This window comes from Pteronotus mesoamericanus, unplaced genomic scaffold (assembly GCF_021234165.1).
Source record: "Pteronotus mesoamericanus isolate MK-2021 breed Mesoamerican mustached bat unplaced genomic scaffold, CSHL_Meso_final contig_347, whole genome shotgun sequence".
In the NCBI taxonomy this organism is placed as follows: domain Eukaryota; kingdom Metazoa; phylum Chordata; class Mammalia; order Chiroptera; family Mormoopidae; genus Pteronotus; species Pteronotus mesoamericanus.
Window position 1 is genome coordinate 2,712,798 of NW_026555137.1, and position 24,315 is coordinate 2,737,112.

Genomic DNA, 24,315 nt, shown 5'->3' on the forward strand with positions numbered 1-24,315 from the left:
ATGCACTTTCAAATTGTAAATATACCTAACTTCTAATTGTTGAATTTTCTTTTACTTTATAATTGAATTTATTGGGGTGGAATTGGTTGATGAAATTATGTAGGTTTCAGGTGTACAATTCTCCAATAACATCATCTGCATATTGTACTGTGTGTTCACCACCCCAAGTCCAGAGAGCTATCTTTTTCCTTTAAACAAAAAAAAATGTGTCTGTTCTGCATCCTGTGGATGATAGAACCAGTTATTTGATCTCTCCGGTCCTTTGAAAGGATACAAACCCTTAAAAAGGCAACTTGACACATTACAGTCAGTACTGTGGTGAAGGGAACTGAGCGCACTGAGCAAAAATACGTGCGTGTCACTTAACAAAGCCTTGGGTGAGGAAGAAGTTTCAGGTGGCATCTAAAACAAGGCCCTAGGCAAGCAGGGCAAGGTCTTCAAAGGAAGACCAAAGAAAGCTTATTTCCTTTAAGAGCTGCTCTTTTTTCTTAAGGTCCAGCTGAATATTTTTATTTAAAAGTAGTAACTCACAGATTTCAAAGCTCAATAGCTGGTATGCTAACGACGGCTGGTTGAGGAAACAGAGGAATTATGGTATGACAGGGCATTTGTATCGTGCATAGCAAGTCAGCATTTATTCCAAAATTAACAAATGTGTCCTTCTTTTTGGGGCAAGGTTATTCGGAAGCTCTGTGTCCCCGTGTAGATGCCAGATGGCGGCAGCCACAGATCGCCAGCCCCTGCACACTGATGGCTGTCACCTTCAGATGCTAATGGGGCATTCGAAGCAACGACCGCTGCGTAATGTTTAATCCCAAATACAGGAGCGAACATCCGCTACGCTCTAGGCGCTGGGTGAACAATTGTAAGCAGAAAATGACTAATATCTCTGTAGTGGAGCTCGAGGTTTAATGGGGTTTTAAAAAGCTGTGCAAGACAAACTTTATTCTCCCTTGAAGCAATTCTGGTTTTTTGGTAGAACTCTACGCCATAATTAGAATGAATGGGGGCGGTGGGGGGAGAGGCCCGCGGAGACTTAGCAGGTAGACCTCCTTTCCAGGCACAGTCAGGTGATGGGGAGAGGAACGCCACGCTTCCCTCCTTCCCAGCACTTCCCACTGCGTCCGCCATACATCACTCACACGAGGGGTCCAATCTGCCAGTTGCAGTCACTTCTAATTAAAGGCCATGCCTTAGAATAGAAGACTGCATGGCACAGGGCTTTTAAGGATGTGAAATATTTCACAGTTATTTTTGTAGATTGATATGTGGTTGGAGCTTCCATCTGGGTTCAATAATTGCATTTATCAGTCAAAGTTTTGCTTTGCTTTGCTTGTCTGTATCTTGCCTTGAAAAGAAATTTTAACCCAAAGGCAAGTGTAATGTCTTCGGGTAAGTCTTGCAAGCTTGTGTGGACAGAGCATGTTCGTGAGAAGCATTTTTTCCATTTTCTTTATTATTTGGCTAAAAGATTTTTACTGTTCAACCAGAGAGGAATACTAACATGTGCTCAAGAGAAAGAGGATTCGGGTATAACGAGGTGACTTTTTTCCTCTGAACCATCAGAAGGATGGATCTGAAAGCAGCTCAGACTGGGAGATTTCAGGGACAAAAATCAGGATCGTTGGTTTGGTTATGCTGAAGCCGCCCATAGGTACACGTGTAGGAAAGTTGAGGAGGCAGCTGAACACATGAGTTTGGGAGAGGGGACCGGCTGACTCTGTTACTCGGGCGATCTTGGGCATGTAGATGATTTACACTCTGAGTATCACTGTAGAAGAAGACAGATTCTGAGAATAGAAGAGAACAAATGAGGCCTGCCAAGGAGACGCAGAAGACGTAAACTTTAAGGTAAGAAAACCAGGAGGCGGGACACCTGCAGGCCAAGCAGGAGAGTGGTTCGAGGACGAGGAAGCGACCACTGCGCCTCATGCCTAACGCTGACCCAGGAGAAGGAAGGCGGACTACGGGAAGCAGTGGTCTGCTTCCGGAGCCACCCAGACGGTAGCACTTTATGGTGGCCCTGGAACACGAGCACAGCAAGGCTCAGTCTCTCTTTTACGGCCGCTCAGAACCAGGGCCGACGGCCAAGGGCACTGACCCTCTGCCTCTGCTGCCGGGCTTTTTCTTCGCGCCACGGTGCTGTGCCTCCGGACCTCAGCTCCTCTGGGGGGCGTCTCTGTGACAGGGCTCCTGCGTGTCAAAGCACAAACCCCGCACCACCAAAGACGGGCAGAGAGTGTCAAGGCGACCAGTGGCTTTAATGCCAGCCTGCGTCTGATTTTTCTTACTTTCTTGTCTTTCCTAGCTTCTAAGGACCTCTTGTACTTTCCTGTGGGCTATGTGCCCAGAATGCGTGTGCCCATGGAAGCATGCCTGTCTCTGTATGTATGCACCAGTATGCCTTTAATCTTGGGGGGGCTCAGTGTGTGTGAGTGTGTAATGAGAGTAGAGCGGAGGCAAGAGCAAGAATGGAAAGGATGTCAAAACATCGGATCTTTTTCTTTGAAGTGGTGGTTGTAAACGTGAGTAATTTATTAGACGCCTACATGCTGCATATTCTTGTTCCTCTTTATTATATACCTAAGAGAATAAAAACGAGTTGATGTTCTATTATTTGCACTTTTTTCCTTTTTATAATAGCTTGACCCAGACCCGCCCCCTACTCATGCATTTGGGCAGAGACGAGAGGCAAAAATCTCTTCGCAGCTGAAGGAAGCAAACATGTCCCTCTGTGCGTGCGCTCGCTTCCTTTCCCTTTGCCTCCCCTGCTCAGGGCTGCGTTAAATTGGGGTTGTTGGATGGACTCGCCTTGCCGAGAACGAGGGTGGGCGGAGCGCGGGCCGGCGGTGAGCCCTGCCCACCAGGACGCAGCTTTCCCACTGAGGAGCCACTCGAATACAAAAGTACTCCTGGGCGGACTTGTAATGTGTTTCGCCATGGAAACGGCGAGGCTGTTATTTCCAGCTCCCTTCCAGCCCTGATCGCCGGAGTGAAAGGGGCGCAAATGGCGTTACTGAGGGGCCAGCAGCATTATCCACAGGGAAGCGGGAAGGACCGGTGCTCGGCAGCCCAGACCCCTCTGGCACTGCCGCTCCCTCATTCTATCCGTGTTTAAGCACGTGCACACATGTGCACGGGTGTCTGTATGTATAGGTATCATGAGCGTGGTGGGTGTGTAGAGCTAGGTTCCCTTTCCAGAACTGACGTTTAGATTTTACTTTGAAAAAATGCAGAGAACGCCATCGAAGGTCACCAGAAGTCATCCCTGCCTCTGATAAGACGTGGCAGGCTCAGGACAGGAGGGAGGCAGGCCTGGCTGGTCAGGAAAGAACGCGGCGGGCGGGAGAGGCTGGGCCACGGCCGCGGGCTGGCCGGCGGCCCGGGAGCGCTGGGGCGCGAACCGGTGAGGCTGCTCTTTTCCAGATGCCAGATCGATCGTAGGCTTACTGATTAATTTAGTTCTGACAAGCCTTCATTTAAATGTTTGCTCTGATAAATAATTCAGTTACCAGAGGTTGGGAGGGAGTATTTGGAAACGTCCAGGAACCTGGTTCAGAGTCAACAACCAAAGGGCAGGCCTCAGCAAACACTTCTCGGCAAGCAGCGCGGGGCTGCTGTTTGCTGTGTTCTTTTGCAACGTTATACAAATAACCTAGAACTCTGCTAATAAGGAGGGATCGACTCAGTGAGGAGGCAAGAGGCAAGGAGTGATGGCAAGACCGGGCTGCGCAGGTCAGTCCTGCCTCGTTTGAGAGGAGGCGGTGACAAAAGACACGCAAGGACTCCGTGACCGGTACTGCGGCCTCGGAACGCGGCGGCGCGGGGGTGGCGCAGTAAGACGCAGAGGGGACTTTGCCCATGGTCTGTAGCCACTCTTAGTTCCGAAAGACAGTGTCTGCAGAAGATTGGCATCCTGAACAATTAGCAATTGAACAAAGCGCAACAGTGTTTTTGAAAGAAGCATGCACGGACACCTGGGTCCGAACTCCTTGCCTGGCTGCGAAGTGGCGAGGCCCACTTTAAAGCCCCTGGATAAGCATTGCGAGAGCGGAGCTGCAAAACTGCACCTGAGCGGTCGCTGCAGGAGCTTCGCGGTGTATTCAAGTAACCAGGGCAAGCGAATGAGAGGAAAATGAAAAAAGAAATTACTAAGATTAAGGCAGTGGATACAGTTAGGGAAAACTGAGGGTGATGAATCAAAAAAATCTCTAGGGAATTCAGAATTGTTTCGGAGCACAGAGACATCTGGAGAGGTTTTCAGCTCATATTTGAAGATATTAGAATAATCTAAAGATGATAGCTTAGATCACTCTTAGCTATGACCATAGAAGAAAAACTAAAAATAGAGGAAGTGAATCCAGCAGGGCGTTACCTGACTAATTTACTATTACAGAAACTATTTGCACCAGAATTGGAAGAAAAGAAAAAAAAAATTGTATAATAGAGAAACTGTTGAAACAATTGACCAAATCATTGTAAGAAAAACCTCCAACGATGTGTTATCAACTTGACAGAGTCAAGAGAGGTTTTTGACAACAATCAACACCCATCCACTCCTAATATGATTTTTAGTAAAATATAAATATTTATTGCAATTCCAAGGTCAGCAGTTTAACTGCTAGGGCAGAAGAGGCCTTCCTGTATGAGAATGCATCCCATGTTGATACTTTCCTTCCAAAAGTGCTAATCAGTGTGGCAAGACAAGAACAATGAAATATAAATAGAAACATTGGAGAAGATTTTCAGACAGCATGATTTTCTGCCGGAAAAACCCAAGACACAAACCTGAAAAAAATACCACCCCATATAAAGGAGTTCAACGTGATAGCCACTTAAAATACCCAAAACGAAAAGGGCCAGAACACAGCACTGTTATAGCAACCAAAATTATAAAATACATAGAAATAGTATCACAAATAATACTTACAATCTACCCAAGTGTGACAATAAAACGTTTTGACCAATACGAAAATGTCACTATGAAACAAGAAAAAAATGTCAAATGGAGAAAATGCCAGCCAGTAATGATTGCAATGCCACTTGATTTTCTATGAAATACAACCCTAATTCTATTATATTGGGGTAAATGTAACCAGATGATCCAGAATTTTACTCAGAGCATAAAGATGACATTTTAAGCAGTGATGAGGGAAGGGTTGCCAGAGTAAATTACCTAAAACTGTGCAGTTCTCTGGTAAAGGTCCAGGAGGAGCGCACTAAACCGACCTACTAGGTGGGAGTGAATTCAGGTGCATGGAGTTGAGACGAGGGAGGAAGGAAGAGAGGAAGGAAGAGAGGAGGAGCGGGGGGAAGCACATTTGCATCTAGAAAAGCGAACCCTAAGAGGGTATTTAAAACCCATCAAAATCGTACACAGAATTGGAAGAATAAACATTAGGCTCTGTACCGAGCCCCTGAGAACGGGAGGACTGTATGGGAGCCCCGGAGACTGACTGACACTACGCGGCCTTGATTTCCCTAAGAACTGTCGCTAGATCAGGTAAAAGCAAGCACTGGTCTATATTTTAAATCATAAACCTAAAGGTGATTTTTCTGTCCCTGATAGACGAGATGGATCAAAAAGCGTTTTGCTTTGTATTTTATTTTTTTTTTAGCTCTAACTTTACAAAGGATCAGTATCGATCCATACTTTAATATCACCCATAATCCTAAGAGGGAAGACAGACTTAGAGAGATTACTAGATTTATTGTTTTATGTCACATAATATTATAACTAAAAGGGAATTTGGAATTTGTTTACTTATTGAGAGACCTCACGCCATGCAGAATTGTCTTTACCCTCAGAGATACACACACACACACACACACACACACACACACACACTTGAGCTGTCATTGGGCTTTGGCACATCTCTAAGTGTATCCGAGAGCCATTTGGAAGTGGGGCAACTTCACTCATAATTCTCCTGTGTTTCTGACTCTTCTGTATAGCAGGGCTTCACGTTACGAGTCTTCTCACTTTACAAACGACGGGCACCTCAATATTTAAAGGAACTTGTTCTGTTACTGCTCTCTCTTCACATTTAGGCTGTACACAGTCTCACTTTAGTGAAAAAATGCTCCTCTCTTGTACACCCAGCAAACTCTAGCTACCATGCGAAGAATGGACTCAGTCTTCTCAATCTGATCGTTCAAGGAAGCAAATCTACATGGTCTTTGCTGAATTACTTCTGTAACAGCCGTATGTCCCCTCTAACTGGCTATGGTATCCAGAGCAAATTTGAACTAATTTAGCTTGATATCAGTATCACAGTAACTTTATTTAAAAATGAGCTACCCTTTCATTTGATTAACAAAGGAAACAGGTCTAGTGACAGATTTCCAAGATGCTGGAGGAGTTCCTGGGACCTGTGTGCGTGTACTCGGCAGCACGTGCGAGTGTGCAGGTTTGGGGGGGGGCTGTGTGTGCAAGCCCACAGTCTCTGCTGGAAGACACTGCAGCCCTCAGCGTCTCTTTCTGGAGGCGTTAACAAGACCACCTTGGTTTCCGCCCTTTTCTCCACACTTAACACATAAGGTGAATAAAACGCAAAGGGTGGAACATAAACAAGAAAGCGATGAAAAGGAATGAAAATTTCATGCCTGTCTGTAGGGACAGAGGTAAAGTTAGAGAGCTTTCCAGTCCTTCTGAGAGTCAGCAGATAAAACTTGTTTGTAGTTGATAACAAAACCCTTTTACTTTTATGGCGTAAGAGACAGCTTTACAAATATTCATGAATCTTCATAACTATACAGCACTGAATGCAGTAGCGAAATGGTTCTCCAATACATGAACATACTCGTATGTTAATTTTTTCTCCAGTTCCATCTCCCATGGGTGCCCCTGCCAAACACCAAAACTATAAGACTGTCAAGTCTGTATGGGCTACATTATCAAAATTTTGTGATATTAGGAGAAATGAAATGAAATCTTTGTTGTTTGTATAAACATGAAAATGTTTTCTTAGCAATTTTTGCAACCCTAATTCATAATACATGCATCTCAGATGACCAAAAATTTTAAATGATTATTAACCAGTCACTGTGCACTGAACAGTTTTTCCTTTCACTCAATATTTTGAAAATATAATTATGCCATCCCATGAAAGGCAGTTGGAAAGAATTTAGGAGGAAGCAGATGCATTTATTACTTAAGTACTATTTTTCTGACAGTTGGTATCATTTTATAGAGGATTAAATATATAATATTCAGCATCATAATTGATTTGCCTGGGTAGTATCTGTGGCGACTGCCACATTCTATTTGACATTACCACTCCTTTCCAGATCTATGTATATTTTACTATGAGCCTAAATAATTAAATAAGAAGGTAAGGTGTCCCATCATGTGGTTACCACACAGTCAAGGTCAAGTGAAGGGCTTGTTCAAAGTTCATTTTCAGGCCATCCCCGTAGGACTTTGATACAGTCCGTCTGGGGCGATCTGGCGCAGACCGGAGGTTTTGGGCATTCAGTTGGTTCTCGTGATGTGGACCGAAACCGAGGAAACCCTGACTCAGAATTATTCCCCAGACACATTACGGTTTCGGCATTTCTGCCGCTCTGAGTTACCCGTACCACTCATCACATCTACCGACACAGAGAACTGAATTAACTGCGTACGGCGTTGGAACCGATGATGTCTTTGAATTTCAAAGTAACTGCTTTGTCTCCAAAACGTTCAGTGTTTTACCCAATTCTCATGTTTGTGTGTGTGTGGTTGGGATTCACTTAGAGTATAAAGCAGATCATTTTTTATTTTCTTATACATTAGTTTTCAATTTAATTGATTACATTTTTATTTTCTGTTTGCAGGGTACAAGTTGAATTCTTTATGAATGAAAACACATTTAAAGAGAGACTAAAGTTATTTTTCATTAAAAACCAGAGATCAAGTAAGTCATCCATTTTATTCCCCTGTCTTGTGTGTTTGTCCATATATTTCCCTCAAACAATTCCATTGCATACCTTCTGCAAAATATCCTTTAAATAGAGGAGTGCAATAGACAATCTTATCTGCCAGACAGTAAAATTTTAGGAAAGTATGGATTTTACAGCTGCTGGTGTTAAGGTTTCTTGAATTCCTCTAAGTGTCAAATGCCACACCAATACGTAGAGTTCTGAGTGAGCCACCTGGATCCGTGGAAATATCAAGAAAAATGATGTTAATGAGGGGGTCGTCACGGTTTACCCGTGGGGACACCTGACGCTTAGTATGAGAAGTCTCTTCTCGCCCGGACCGATCCTGACAGGGAGGTTAACTGTCGGATCTCGTGGGGGAGGAGCCCAGTGCTGCCCAGTCCTGCCGAGTCACAAAGAGCAGGCAGGCGACCCGCACCCTTGTCTGGAGAATTTGAACCATGAACCAGGAAGTGTAGAGCTAAGCTCAGAGTTTAACGTCCCCATTGGTTCTTGGCATCCGACAAATTGGGGGCAGCCTTGGGACTTTGAGAGGATACGACATTGGCAGAGTCACTGACCTAAACTTGTTCAAGGTTAAAGTGTCAAAGGATCCTTCTTGCCTCCCCAAAATGCCACGCATTTTTAAAGGGCATATACGATGAGCCCACGTGCAGTTTTTCATGCGATCATTGCTTGAAATGCCAACAACCAGGGGAGACCTCTGTATTACATGGGCGTCAACTCTGCTCTCTCAGGGGACCCCTGAGCCCTCAGGGGCGGTCTGTGTTAAGTCGGGCCTCTCAGGGTTCGAAGGGGACAGCCTGGGCTGCGGGAAATCACTCAGAGGCTGACGACGGGGACCCTCCAGTGTCCGGCACACCGGTGAGGCCCCCTGCACGGCAGGGTGGCTTTGGGGAGAAGGCCGATGGCCACCCACGCCTCTCTCATTGGATGGCGTAGGGTTTCCGGGGGAGCCCTGCCCGTAGATGCCCCCTAACGGGGCCCCGTCTTTTGAATAAAAGGTTTCCTTGATTTTAATATTAACAATCCTGCCTCTCCAGGCCAGAAAAGGTAAATGCATTATTTGGCTATTTCATCAGTGGCCGGCTTTGAGTAAGAAGACATTTGAGGAGACAAGTTCTATAAAGCCAGGACAATTTCATTAATAATTTAAAAGACTTTCTAAAGAAGCTAACCCATAAAATGCACGTAGCATTGTAATAGCGAAGCCTAGGAAAAACTGCACAATTAATGAGCATTAACCTTTTACTGTTAAGAAATGTCACTGCAGGTACGCTCACATAGAGCAGGACGAGAAACTGACATTTCATTTCCAGATTTTATTAGCTAATAATTATAGGAAGGCCTTTCTCTCAATGTTATTCGTAATGCATGAATCAGAAACTGCCTGATAATTGCAGGAAAGGTAATGCTTCTATTAATCAGACTCCAGGCATGTTTTGCTAATCTTCATTGCTCTTTTTCGTATTCATTAAGTATGACAGACTGCATAACTGTGACCTACACAGTTTCAAAAGGTACATACATGACAATCTTAATCCCCACAGAAATATTAAGATTTCATTAGTAATTAACCTAACATGAAAAGTAGAATTCAACGGGTCAAATTCAAAATGTGTGTGTATCTGTATTTCCCAGCATATTCTATTATGATTTCTCTATCATTATGAAATTACTAATTGGACGTATAATATATAATTATAGACATGATTATAATTTCTCTGCAATTAAAATCTGCAAGGTATTCTGGAGGTACAAGTTGTATAACTTATCCTGTGAATACGTAAGCCGCTCGATTTTCTAGCTGGCTAAAATTCACCCCTAAATTCGTGGACGTATGAAATGCTTACCCTCTGGGCACACCTCAGCCAATCTGGGTGCGACGTAGTTTCTGTGGACACTGGGCGCTTGGGCCTCGGCTCACGGTTTTCACGTATGTTTGCTCTCATGTGCAGTTCAAGTGTCCCTGCAATCATACCCTTTGTTTCAATATTCACATAATTAAAATCCAGCTACCTAGAACTTCAGGAGTTGAGACAATTGTGGTATTGTAGTTTCGAAATACAATTTGAGTGCTGTACTTAAAGTTGATATTTTTGACAATTCTTTTTTAGTCTTTTGTCGACTAAGTTCAAATGAAAATCAAATTTCTGTTGTTTGTTTAAAGGTCTAAGAATACGCCTGTTCAATTTTTCTCTCAAATTATTAAGCTGCTTACTATACATAATCCGAGTGCTATTAGAAAACCCTTCACAAGGAAACGAATGGTAAGGCACTTCCGTCTGACCCTCAACAGTATTCTTTTGATTACTTTGAATTGCATTATAATTTTAAAAGATGTTATATAGAATTATTTTTTCCAAGAATGTTTTAGGTTGTTGCAATTAAATTGATTGGCCTTTCAGGTAATACACAAGTATCATCATTGTTAAGTGCTTTTTAAACATCTCTGCTTATAGTCTTTATCTGTTCCTCTAATGCTAAGACTGGACACCTACCCATACACTTTTTACTGCTGACAAAAACTCTGCTTCATACAGGTCCGTCTCTTTAAACACCCAATAACTTTCTGTTCTTTGTTTACGTGTATTGCTCCACTATGTACCAGCTTTGTAAGTATTTTCAGTGATGGTCTAGCTGTTGCTCTTGACTAGAAACGCACCAACATCCATGGGGAGCACATGACGGTCAGGTTCAGAGTTAGTTTGTGTAGCTCTTTCTCTTACTTGAGTTAAATGGTTTATTTATTTAACTTACTCTTTATTCATGATCATGTTGCTTTTATGAATTGCGCTGCCAGGCACCGAAAGGTTCTCCTTTTTATCCTGCCTCTGCTGGAAGCAGCAAGTCAGGGGACTCTGGGTGCAGTGGCTTGAGTAATTTTTGTCTGATGACCCCCGTGGGTCCCTGTCCAGCCTGCTGCATTTAAAATGGTTTGCAAAGCAAAAAAAAAATGTCGATGGCTAACTTCTGGACAATTATTCTTTCATGTGGCCATTTGCCCTATGAAAATTTCCAAAAAAAAATTAAAGTAAAATGAACACTGAGGCCATAGATGCATTCAAATGAATTGGTTCCCTTTCAGTTTGATTAGAAGGGAAAACGATTCTGTATTTGTTGAGGGGTTTGGAGGTGAGTTAAAGAGTAACAAGTGACATTTTGTTGTGTAATAATTTAGGTGATAATTCTTTAGAAAATAGTATTTATTGAAAGCATTGTTATTTCACTGTGTCTTTATTGAACACTTAGCTTGTATTTGTATTGCTATGAAAAGGAACATTTTCTACCCTCAGGGAATTTTCAATCTGTAAGAAAATTGTATATGCTGGAATTATCACTTTTTCTGGCACTGGGCTACTTGTCTTACGGACGTTATTTCCTTCAATATATGTACATTTAATCCCATTTTCTCAGTTTTCTCATATTGGCCCTCAGTACTGATCTTTTTTTTTTTTTAACTTAGCCCAAAGTGTATATACATATATTTCTTTGCACTCGATATTACTCTGTACTAGTTTCAGGCGCACAGCACAGTAGCCAGACAGTCGTGCGCGAGTGGCCCCGACGTTTCCAGCGCCTGCCTGGCCCGGTGCGCAGAACGGATCTTTCTGCGCCTTTTCGGCTGCTTAACTCGCCGCTCACATTCTAAGTGCGAACGCAGTCCCGCCGCTCGGATGTCACCGCAGCCGGCTGGGCCGCGGTGGGCCTCCCCGGGGCTCTCGCCCCGACCAGGGAGGGCAGCTCTGTCCCTCCTGGGGCCCGGCTGCCCCGGCAGCCCCGCCCCCACGGCCGCTCCGAGGCCTGGGCGGCCACTCTGCGCGCCTGCAGGGCCCGGAGGAGGTTCTGCTGTGTCTGCCTCCACCTTGTGCTACCTCCGCCCGGCCCCTTCGCGAGGCCACCGCCCCGCACAGGCCGCCTCCTGCCACCTGGGTGGCCGCAGTCACACCCCCCCCACCCACAACGAGTCCTGTGGATTCTGTCTTTGCTCCCCCTGGTTTATCCTGAATGGAGAGGCCAGGATTCCTTTAAAACATAAGTCAGATGGTGACGTGGCTCTGCTCCAAATGCCACGACGGCCACCGTGGCCTACAGGGACCCCTGCTTCCCCGGGAACTCTGCCTCCTCACGTCGCTTCTGCTGCCACACTGCCCCCCACCACCCTGCTGCCCCCGGGCCTCCTCCCTGCTCGCGGGTCCTCACCGGGCCCACGGCGAAGGGCTCAGCGCCTTCACAGCGGCTGTTCCTCCTGGAATTCTTGCCGCCAGGCACCGCAAGGCCCACGTCCTCAGACCCTGACTCGCAGTCCCACTCGCAGGGCAGCCTGGCCCAAACACCCTGCTTAGAGCGGCGGTGGCCTCGGAAGGGAGCACGGCTTTTCCTTTCGGCGCCGCCTTCCTGTCCCTTACGCATCGCACGCGTTCTGCCGGGTTCCTCGGCCCGGCCCTCCGTGCGCTCCCTGCGGATGGCCCTGGCTCTTCTGCGAGGGCGGAGGCCGCCGCCCGAGCCCCTCGAGCCTGGCGCGCACGAGGCCCTCCGCGGTGACTTAGCCCGCGAGGGAGGGCTGCGCGAGTCCGTTGGGGGCCCTTTAGCCCTGGGTCCCGCTCACCTCTCCCCGCCGCCTCCTGCCGCGGGCGCGCTCACCTCTGGGAACCACCAGCGCACGCAGACTCTGCTCCCCGTGCTCTGGGCCACGGGACGTTCTGCCCTCACTCCTGGGGCCTCGGTCTCTACTTCTGCCCCTCACCTGCTTTAGGACTCACTCCTGGACCTTCGGGTTGACAATTTCCTGGGTGACACTGAGTCTGAAACTCTTCCCCGTGGCCACGCCCAGTTCTAGCGGGGGTGAGGAGTGGCCTCCGGCTCCCCCCGACTATTTCTGCCGCAGTTCTTAACCCGTTGGCGTGGGCTTTACTGCAGTTGACCCTGGAGCAACACGGCGGGGAGGGGCGCCAACCCTCACCCCGCCGCGCAGCCGAAAATCCGTGTGTAGCTTTTGATCCCCCCAAACTTAGCTCCTCAGAGCCTGCTGTTGACCACAGGCCTTACGGAGGGTAGAAACAGGCGACTAACACATATTTTGTATGTTACACGTACTATATACTGTATTCTAACAATAAAGTAAGCTGGAGAACGTTTCTAAGAAAACCGTAAGGAAGAGAAGACACATTTACAGGAGTCACTGAAAACACTCGTCTGTAAGTGGGCCCGTGCGGTTCAAACCCGTGTCCCTCAGGGTCGACTGCATTTATGTCCGCGTTCTCTCTACGTGTCACGGAGGACAAGGACCCTGGTGCACTTGCCTCTGGAGCTCCTCTGCTCAGCTTGCGACTTGGTGGGGCAGCCAATGTTGCTGGATTAATGGAATTAGGTTCAACAGCTTGCTGAGAGCGTTGCATCATCGAGGTGATTCAAGGCCACTGCCTAGAGGTGTCCCATTACAAATCCTTTCAGAAACGTGCCCGAACTGCTTTTAAAACTTGCTGACTTATGCGTGACAGGCACCTTTGGGAGACCTGAAAATCACAGATCGAGTCACGACAGAGTCCTTCCAAGGGGAAAAGTGCCCTGGCGGGGGAGAGCAGACGAAAATTATATTATTTGAAAACATTACGGGGAACAAAGTTTCCTACCATTAGCTTCTATGCCATGCTACTAAGAATATTCAGCCATAATTATAGAGGATATACATATGAAAAATCAGATTACTGCACTAGCAAACAACCGAAAGAACTCATGGCTCCATTTTGAATAAATGTTCTGTTTGGTTCCCCTTGTCCAGGCAGGACTGGTTAATGAAAAACAGAAGTGGCCTTTATGGACACAGGCTCTCTTTTAAAATAATGAGGCTAATTCAGCAAGGAGATTTATTTAATTAGAGATGCTGCCATAATAACGCGGAGGATATTTTGTTCTGTTTTGCTTTAGTTTTAAGTCCCTTCAGCCGTCAAAACTGATGTGAAAATGTTAGAGTATGAACAAACCGAATGATAGAAAGACAGTTCTATTGTTCATGTATGCAGTTGTGTAAACGGCAGACTCTGGGGTACATGCAGTTTGTAGTGAATGATTTAGGGGCGTTAGCAAAGGACACGACACACCCAGCGTCTGGTTTGTGCGCTTCATCGGGAGAGGAGCCGCCAGGTTTCCTCTCTGCCTCCTGGTGCCGAGCTTTCTCCACTCCCTGCCAAAACCCAGGTGTCCTTTTCACTTTAGCATTGGTGAGTCGTTACTAACATCAAGTGACAGACGCACAGGTATGAGGCCCGTGAACGTGCTCATATTGTATGGTATTTGGGTTTGCATTTAACATCAGTGCCTCACCTAGCAGCACGTGTGTTCAGGTGAGAGACCCATTGGAAAGATGATGCCGTCTTGAGGGTAACAACTCTTATAAGAAGAAATACAACTTGGACAGTATCTTTTAAATGCTTGGTCACCCACAGGAATGAATATCATCACGTATGTCAGTTACAGCAGAGATGAACGTAGGGCCAAATGCTTTGACATAGAGTCTCAAAAATTCAAAAGAATTTTTTTTTGTTTACTTGTGTCTAAGGCTGGTGTTCCTAGTCAGTTTTCAAGACCTTTTCTCCTTTTCTACACACACACACACACACACACACACACACACACACACACACACACACTCTAACAGCGCAAGGACAATATGTGCCAGCCCCTTTCACTGTGTGCCTCTCTGTTGGCCTACGGATCCTTTGCGCTCAGCTTTCAGAAACCGGGAGAACACAGAGAAGGGACACAGACTTCCAAAAATTACAGGCCACCACTGTCTTTCAGACTCAGGTCTCATGTGGCCATCAGTCGCATCCTCGTGCCTTGACCCGAAGCCTCGGAGATGCAGCGGAGCGCGGGGAGAATGAGCGTAGGCAGAGCGGGGCTGGCGCCGCAGCCCATGCCCAATGCGGAGGCCCCCAGAGCCCCCCCAGCCCCGCCCCGCGCCGCGCCGCCAGCCTCTCATTCTCTCCCCAGCAGCCCGACAGGGCCGCGCCTGGCCCGGTGTGGAGTCTCTCCAGTGTTCTGAGAGGGTCCAGCTATTGCAAAACCTTCCTGATATATTGTCGAGTCCCCTATGCTTTGGTGTCTTGATCACTTCGGTGTGGGGCTCATTAAATTTTGCACGTCCTGGAAGCGTGGGTGTAGGACTACCCTTAGTGCTCAGTTGCTGGCGTCTGTCATGTTTAGCGGTGCTTTCTAACTCTCCTCCCTGGTGTAGACCATACTTTTGTTACCAGGGTACAAGCTTGCGTCTGTTTCCTTCGGAAGGCCATCAGTCCACGTCCTTCTCGAGCTTGTGACCCGCAGGCCTTTTCCCGTGAATTCTGCCCCAGCTGCTGACCCTGCCGCTTTTGTGTGTTTACGCAACGTGTTATTCTTCTGGGGGTCCTACCCGCCCCCCACCCCCACCCCAGCTGCCAACGCTGAGCGGACGTTTCCAGCGCAGTTTCCCGGCCCGTGGGAGAGGCCACCGGTGCGCGTGCTGTGGGAGGCGAGGAGGCCTCCCCACACTAACTGCCCGTGTTCTGCTTCGGCTGAGGCCTCCCTTGTTTGACGGGGCTCTTCCTCTTGTGACAATGACGCTTCAAACATGAGTTGTATCTAGAGGCCCAGCTTCGCTCAGAGTGAATGACACCCGTTTTGCTTTCGTGTTTTCTTCTGTTGTTCCATTTTTATTTGCGTCATTTAACGGTGAACTTTATTTTTTATTATTTTACAAATGGTTTATGATGGTTATAATAAATACATATGACAAGGGAAAGGAGGTAAACATCTAAAATCTCAACGCACAAGAAAGCACATTTTGATCAGTCTTCGTAAGTTCTCCCTCTGGATGCACAGAGACGTATAATGCACTCACACTGACATAGTTAGGATGATATCCCAAGCATTGTCTTTATGGTTGACTTTTTCCTCACCTGCGGTATTTTTGCTGTCGTCCACGATGATGAGGCTACTTTTGTGTCCTCGTTGGAGGGTGTTCAGGCAGATGCCACCTACCTCCCTGGTGTAAATGCCGCTGCAGCAAACACTCACAGTCACGCGCCGCCTTTCCTTCCTCCCATCTTGGCGGATGGGGTTGAAGGGTCAGTTGAGATGATGCTCTGGCTGCCAGGCTGCTTCACTCCTCATTTGTTTCGGACGTTAACTAAAAACGCGCAGATCGGCTCTAGATTGTTTTTTGATGACTAATCTGATTTAGAAAGGGCAGTTTGGTCACTAGCTTTTTATTAGAATTTAGACATTTCCTTCTATGCATTTATCCAATTTAGTGCTTAGTAAATGGGTGGAAAAAAAGGACTTTCCACTGGAGACCTAACTTCACACTGAAATTTACATAGTTGAGGTTGTCAAAATGTCTTTTTTGGAGGATTATGAAAGCTATGCTATATTACATAGCCCTGTCTAAAAAAAATATTTTCTTCAGGGTCTTCTTTACATTTAAATGCTGCATGACATTTTAAGAACTATGAAAAGAACATCCCAGTCCAAAGAAAATACTGTCAGTTTGATAAAACTAGCTTTTAGTAAATTCATGTTAATTTCCAATTTCCCTCTGGAAGTGCTCACAGACTCATGTTGAGCAATTTATTTTTAATTTTTCAGATATTGGTAGAGACTTTCTTCCTATTTAGTAGTTTTTGTAGCACTGCATGTTTCTACCTACAGAAACTGCATGTCTCCTTTTGCTCTTCCATACCTCGTTTTGGTCGGATTTCCGAAATGTCGCTGCGACCGTGGGACACGTTTGGAAAGGGCAGCGTGGCCGGGCTCACCGCCACCTTTTTGACTTTATGGGAGCCGTCCCTGCGCTCACATCGATGCCCCGCCTCCCGGGCTCACGCACGCAGCAAGGCCTGAGGATTGCAATGGTCACCGGAAAAGGCTTGCTGTTCCATTTTACGGAACCTGCAGTGCAGTGAGGAGACATCGAGTAAAGAAATACATTTACACATAAAATACAGCTACAACCGAAACCCGTGGCAGGAAAGTGCTGCGAGCGACAACACCTGAATATTAAGTCACAGCTGAGACACGTGGCAGGGAAGTGCAGTGAGCGACATCACCTAAGACATTAGCTGGCCCCTTTGATGGAGGGGAAACCTCCGAGAAGGTTTCCCTGAGAAAGGGCTGAGCGGAGAACTCTCGGATGAGTCAAGGGCTGAGATGGGAAGGAGAAGCCATAGCTGAGTAAGTCTCAGTATGCCACGCTTAGCGTTTGGTTCCTGGGCGACGGAAGATTTGACTTTGGATGGTGAATACACAATGCAATATACAGATGATAAATCATAGAATCGTACATTGAAACCTGCATAATTGTATTAACTAATGTCACCCCGACAGATTTAATTTAAAAAAGAGTTTTGGTCTTCAACTTAACCAAAGTGCAATGCCAATACACAGTGAGGCAATGTGAGCAGGACGGATTGAGAAAGACCTGGCGTGGCTGTAATTTGGAGGAACCGTGTAGGAGACAAGGAGGCATGGGGTCCCGTTGGGAAGGCTTTTGCAAGACTTCAAAGGAAATGCAGAAAGTGACAGTTTAGATCAAGGTAGCTGGGGGAGTCGAGATGAGCAAAGGTGGGAAAATCTGACCGATAGCTGGTAGGCAGAACCGAACGGGTTTGATAGCTGATGGGTTACGCATTCACAACACAGTTGAGGAACGTATCCAAGATGCCTGAGTTTTGGGGTAAAGGAACATGGTGGGATTTCGTGCCACTTACTGGGTTGTGGAAAACTGGGAGGACCAGGTGTTGGGGGAAAGGCCACAGGTTTGGTTTGGAGCAATGGAGGATGTCAATTACCCAGGTAGATAGGACATTCTGGAATTACAAGCTACTTTCATATACTAAGAAGTTTCTTTGAATAGTCCTTTTAAGTTCTGTAATTCTATTTAAAACAAGAACTTTAAAAGAGTTTATAGTTTTTTGTTGTGGCTTAACATATTACCAAAAAGAAGATGACCTAAAGGTTTAAAAGTAAACAATATTTTGTGGGAGGGCTCGCTTGTTCCCTAGCTATAAAGAATGAGTGGGTTTTATTGTGCTTGTTTGCATTTGATGTTTTTGAGTTTTTATTTGCATTTTGGGGCAACATAATTATTTTAACCTTTTCCCAAACGGGTATATTGCTGTGACTGACTCCCATTTGAATCACTGCTTGCCAAATACTTTAGATAAGGATAGGGTATAAAAATGAATAATTATAGCGAGTGAGCCACTAGAAATGTTACACTGCTCTTTGCAGAGTATAAACTATTTTTGACACCAAAGGTGAAAAGATTTTTTAAGAGATATTGAAGACCAGACACTCCTTGTTCTGTATAATGTTCCATGCTCTCCTCAGTCACAGGTTTTTGGTGGTATGTTTTTTCTTTAAATCCAGATATGAGATATTAACATGCTCTATAATCTGAGTTACTGACTTTATTTGGATTATTAATACTGTTGAAATTGTACTGCCAAATGTGAACACCTTTAAAATTAATAAAATCTTAAGGGTTCATAGTAGTTCTTTAAGTGACTTTTCAACGGAGAATCTGACTGGGGAAGGGTTTGAGGGTGTTGGGCTCTGCTATGACCACTCTTTAAACAAAACCCCATTATCTTTTTTTTAAAATTATTATTAACATGAGGCTGACAATGAAATTTAAAAAAGGGTATTTCATGGAATAGAATGGACTATTATTAAAAAAGAAAACAAAGAAATATAAAGATTTCGTAATTTTAATTTTGATATTTTATTGTATTTTCATGCTAGCATTATTTAAATATTTTCAACGTCAGTCAAAATTTTAAAATGAACACATTTCCCACGTTTTTAAAAAGTAACTTCTTGTCATTCTTTTCACAGGTCCCATATCTTTTGGGTGAACAGAAGCTTGCCGTTGTGGGGCCTACAGGTTATGTACAAGTTTGTTTTATCCCTGTATTTCTGGATTTATTCCTGTTTCTCAGAGAAATACTATGGAGAGAAATGCTTGATATTAAAGATGAGTTTGTTTTATTGCTTAATTAATCATGATGCGCATCTTAGACTTCTTTCGTCCTGTTTGCTTGAGCCCTGCTTTCCATTGTGAGAGCAATGGGATCAGACTCAGGTTGCTGTCCGGGGCGCAGAGAAAACCCACGTGAGCCCATGGTTTCAGCGCCACTAACTCCCCCGACCAGCTTCCCAAACTCCTGTGCTACAATCCTTGAGAAACTCCTCAAAAAGCCCGTATCCAGGTTTGCTTTTTTCCCTGGGCCCTTGGTCTCTGAAACATGTGAGAATCCCAATAAATAATCAGTACATGAACAATCAAATGCACGGCTCATATTACCAACGGCAAGAGCTCGGTGCCTAAGCAGGTAACTTGTAAAGCAAACAAAAAGCCTGCCCTGGGCTGGGAAGTCCCGAGGGAGCTGTGAGACGCAGGCGCGCCAGCCCCGCGTGTCTGCGCTGCAGGGGTGACGCGAGCCCTAGGCCCTCTGCGTCCCACCTGCTCCCTTTCCTCTTGAACGTCATTCACACCAGCGACCTCCACACAACTTTCCGTCTCTGCCTCCTCTGTCCTGCCTCCCTCCTACAAATGCCTTTTATCTTGTTATTTCTCAAAAGTAAAAATAATTCTAAGACTAGAGTGACTCTGGAAGATACGGGACGATTCCAAGCCTCGCTGTGCGTGCACGGCCTGTAGAAGGCTTTGAAATCAAAGGCTGGGTTTGTCTTTTAAAGTCACGATGGTCGTGACGTCTGTACATTTTATAGGCCATAATGAACTATTTCAGTGATGTATGCGCTGTGGTTGTAATTATGAAATCAAAGTTTTTACTGTGTCTGGATGTTTCATATTTTATTGAAGCGGGTTGCATTTTACATTGCTTTACACCGACGTTCATCACCGTGTGATTAATTCACAATGACTCTCTTCGCGCACCGCAGTGTGCGCTAAAAATGCACCCCCTTAGTTTCTGAGCTCGATCCCTATATTATCCTCCAAGGAGGAGCGCATTTAAAGTTAGTTAATATTTTTGCCAATAGTTATATATGGCCGTGAAACACATGTTGATCTATTCACATAGCTTTTATCTAATAACGATGTTTTAAAATAATAATAGCACTTATTTCCAAATAGGAGTTTGAGTAGTTACGCCAAACATCTTGTAGAGGTTGTCTGTCATGTGTAGCTCCAGGAAAAAGCAGGGATGGTTCGAGCGATTTGCAAAGAAGATCTAAGAGGTGTGAATTTTTTGTCATGAGAATGTGCAGCTGATGTATGCACTTTTGAACATACTGTACTTATATTCCTTTGCATTTATAAGTTTTTAATTGTCCTTATATTTTCAAATTCACTTAAATCGAAGCTGTCACTCCCGCGGAGGGGGAATGTGAAGCCCCAGGGCGTCTGCCCTCCACGGCTGGCCCGGGCCTCGGCAGCCCGTGAACAAACGTGCGCGCCGTCTGAGTCTTTTCTTGCTTGTGCTCCCTCCTTTTGACTCTATTCTTCCATCCTGAAGGGCTTACAAGAACATTGGGATGTCTTTTCTAGTTCCTCTTTCTGTTGGACTGCTGTTTTGGGCAGTGCAGCCGCGGGACTGTCAGCGCAGGGAAAAGTGGGAGTAGCTCAGGAGCAGGGAAGTCAAGCCCTTCCGGCTCAAGGGGAAGATAAAGTCTGAAAGTCGGCGGGGGCGCTGACAGGGACTCTGTTGTTTCGTGTCCAAAAGTGCTGCTGTTGCATTCCGTGAGGCAGGTGGCCGGACGGACCGCGGCCAGCCCGGAGCTCGTGTGCTCTTCTGCCGGGGGCTGCCGTCTTGGGCGACTGTGCCGCGGGCTCTGGCGGAGTCGCTGGCGCAGGGTGTTATTTTGCAGGGGGAGCGGGGGGGAGGGGCAGGGCCGTGGGACTGTTAGGAACACACACAGCAAAAACCTGTTCTTCCCATGTCATGCAAACTCCAGCCAGCCTCACTAGCCCAATCCCACATCTTCATTTGCAATAATCAATCAGAAAAGATTAAGGAGATTTATTAAGGATAAATGAAGATTTAGTAAGATTTATGAGAAGCGAGCAAAGCCACGCTGTGGTGCTGGGGACGGCCTACAACCTGCCACCTGGATGTGAGTCCATGTGCCCTGTAATACCTCCTATAGTGTGTCTGTGTGTATCCCGTAAATATATCTAGGTACATAATACACATGTGCAAATATTTATACATTTATTAACTTTATAAATTATAATCAGGAATATAATATATATTACATATAGTATTATAATCATCTATATATTATTTTATTTTTGTAACATTTTCTCATTAAGTTAAAATTTATATTTTAGGTCTTAGTGGCCTTGATAAGTCTGTTTGAAACAATTCTACTTGGTTATCTCAGTTACAAGGTAAGCTTTGTTCATTAGACGTTTTCTGCTGATAGAACACATTAAGAGCGTTTACCCAGCTTTCCTGTCCTTATAATTCATACTCCGGGGATAAAACAAGCTCTTCCTAAACCACTTTAATTATTTTGAACCTCTCTAGTATGTGATTAAAAAAACTTAGTAATACAGTAACGTTTTCCTTGGCGGCTTAAAAACACTTCACTAAGTCCTTGGGGTTAGTTTATCCATTATATGCACGCTCGGATGAGTCAAGCAAATGCAACGGTCTGGTCTTTTATTGTTCTCAACCTCTTTTCCTGACTTGTGCAAAAAACACTGCGGGAACAAAAACGCGTCTGCTAGGAATCATTAATGAATTCTCTTAATTTTTGGCAAAGCTCTGCTTGGCTAATGCAATTTAACCAGTCCTCATGGAGCCTCTGTTGGATAAGGAGCTCCCGACGCGGCGTTGTTTCTTCCGGGGAGCTCACTGCCCGCATCACACACGCAACGGGAGGAGGCAGAGCGACTGGCTTCCTCTGCGGGGCCAGGCCCGACTGACTCTGCAGAGCCCTGGGATCAGGGGCTTCACTAAGGAGAGAGGAAAAGACAGGGCCCTAGGAATGTGCAGAATGAAGGGAGGCCTGAAGGAAGGCATGCGCACGGGATCTCAAAAGAAGAGTAAATATTCAAGTGTGGCCAGAATAGGGGGCATTTACGGAACTATTGGCGCCAAACGTTTGGGACAACATTGTGAGCGCCCGGGACAGTCGCGGGCAATGGGGCCTGAGGGAGGGGTTGCCATGGGAGTTCCATAGTGGTGGTTAAATGGCAGGGCTGTTCGTTCGGAAAGTCTGGGCACTGCGGCTCAGAGGCGCACCGCGCTGAAGGCCCTGTGCTCGGTGGAGAAGACGCTGTCACCGTTTGGAAGGAAAACGGGGAGTTAGTGTCCCGCTGGGTGAAGGGGACAGATGGATTTGATGCAAGATAAACTGCGAAGGCAGACACTGAAGGAATCCACTGACTGTGAAGGAAGGGAGTCTGCTAAGTGTGGGAAAATATCCAAGGGAGCAGCCTGGGCTGAGGCTGGTGGGGACGCGGCCTTCACGGCTCCTGGGAGAGGAGCAGGGCCCGGAGGCCGGGGGCAGACAGGGCGGGAGAGAGGCATCGGAGCGCTCGCCGTGTTCCTCGCTGAGTTTCCGCTCGCAGTTTCTGCGTGTGCTGTGCCCAAGGCTCTATTTTGGGGGGGACGCTATCTAGCAGATACCCATCTTCCTCACTTTTTAAAACGCAGGGGTTTGAAGATAACAGTCCTTAGACTACTTTGGAACCCTAAATGCAGAGCAAGTTCAACCCCAAATGAGGCCCTCTTGCATGTGAACCCCATTGAAGTGACCGTAGGTTTTCTTCTTTGGGGTCTGTATATTTGGTTCGCAGAGGACAGGCCCCTTTGCCTTACAACTGGCCTGACTGTGGCTGGGTCACACCTCCGTGCTCTCTCTCCCTGCAGGCCCCGTGTGTTCGACGTCTCAGGCACGAGTGTCAGCATTGCTTGGTCTGTGTGTGTGAGCCTTGCGCCTCAGCGGCGCACGTGCGCCCACGCCGCTTAGCTGTAGGGGGCGCCAGACGCCGCTGGCCCTGTAGCATCTCTGCGCAGAGGAGACTGTTCTCACTGCTTCCGTTTGTTCTGCCCGCGCCCCCCGACCCCCGCCTTTTATACAGTCTGTAGACAGGTGGCGAGCCAATAACAAAGCCTATCGCATAATATTTTAGCACATAGACGATAGCCAACCCAGAACCGTGTGCAGGAATTCCCACTGCGGTATTTTAGGCCGTAGGGACAGGCAAGAGAAGGAAGAAAGATTCCCAAGCTTATAGCCAGTGCTGGAAAGTAATGGGAAATTGCAGGGAGCCAGATTTCAAACTGATTTTCTAATACACAGATCTCTTCATCGGAGACAAGCTGCTTTAGGGCGCTCTGAGTTGTTTTTTTCACTGGATACCATTCAAGAACGTTCCAGTGACGAGGATTTTCTACCAGGGTGGACTTCCTGGGTGTGTCGTCCGTGCAGTTGCGGGCAGCCCGGGTTTGGTGCAATGTTCTGATGTCAGCTTTTTGAAATTGTTCATAATTTGTTAAGGGGAAGCCTCCCGTTTGCATTTGCACTGGGCCCTTGAATTGCATAGCCCATTCTGACCAGTGCTGTTGTGCTGTGTAGGCTGGTGGGTGAGAAAAACCCCTTCCTTTACGTTTTCTTAATGTCTAAACAATGTTAATACCAATGATCATCATTAACACATAGTATGTTTAGGAGCTATTTAATATGCTTTGAGACATGCCTGAAATGTTACTGCCTATGTTTCCTTCTAGGATTTTTATGGGTGCATGACTTACATTTAAGTCTTTCATCCATTTTGAGTTTTTTCTTGTGTATGGTGTAAGTCAGCGATCTAGTTGCATTTTTTTTGCATGTATCTGTCCAATTTTCCCAACACCATTGTATGTTCTTGCCTCCTTCGTCAAATATTAGTTGACCATAAAGGCATGAATTTATTTCTGGGCTCTCTGTCCTGTTCCATTGATCTGTGTGCCTGTTCTTATGCCAGTACCATGCTGTTTTGATTGCTATGGCCTTGTAGTATGTTTTAAAATAAGGGAGTGTGATAGATTCAACTTTGTTTTTCTTTCTCAGTGTGACTATATTTATTATAGTAAACATTATAACGGTCACTTTTCTATTGATTCTACAGGTTTTGTTAGTCTTTTTATTTTTACTGGTAAATATTTTTGATCAAATATTATATGATCAAAATTTGTTATGTGCAATATTCAAGGATTACTGTAACATTTGTTTTGCTTCTTAAACTTACTACAAAATTTAGAGGGCACAATTATGTTTAGAAAAATAATCTTTAAAAGTCACTGTTACAACTTTATACGATGATTGAGGGAAATCCTGAGTGCTGTCCTTTGCTCTCTTTAATGGGATTGGGTATAATTGACTTTTATTTTTATT

The 24,315-nt window shown here is 45.7% G+C and overlaps 1 protein-coding gene across 1 annotated transcript in view; it reads left to right on the forward strand.

Moving 5' to 3' along the window:
* KCNT2 (potassium sodium-activated channel subfamily T member 2) overlaps positions 1 to 24,315 on the forward strand; it is a 185,678-nt gene that overhangs the window by 49,874 nt on the left and 111,489 nt on the right. The window contains exons 2-5 of the mRNA XM_054576572.1: positions 7,819 to 7,898; positions 10,094 to 10,193; positions 18,799 to 18,847; positions 21,260 to 21,319. Of these exons, the coding sequence (XP_054432547.1) occupies positions 7,819 to 7,898; positions 10,094 to 10,193; positions 18,799 to 18,847; positions 21,260 to 21,319 (289 nt within the window). The remainder of the gene's footprint in view (positions 1 to 7,818; positions 7,899 to 10,093; positions 10,194 to 18,798; positions 18,848 to 21,259; positions 21,320 to 24,315) is intronic.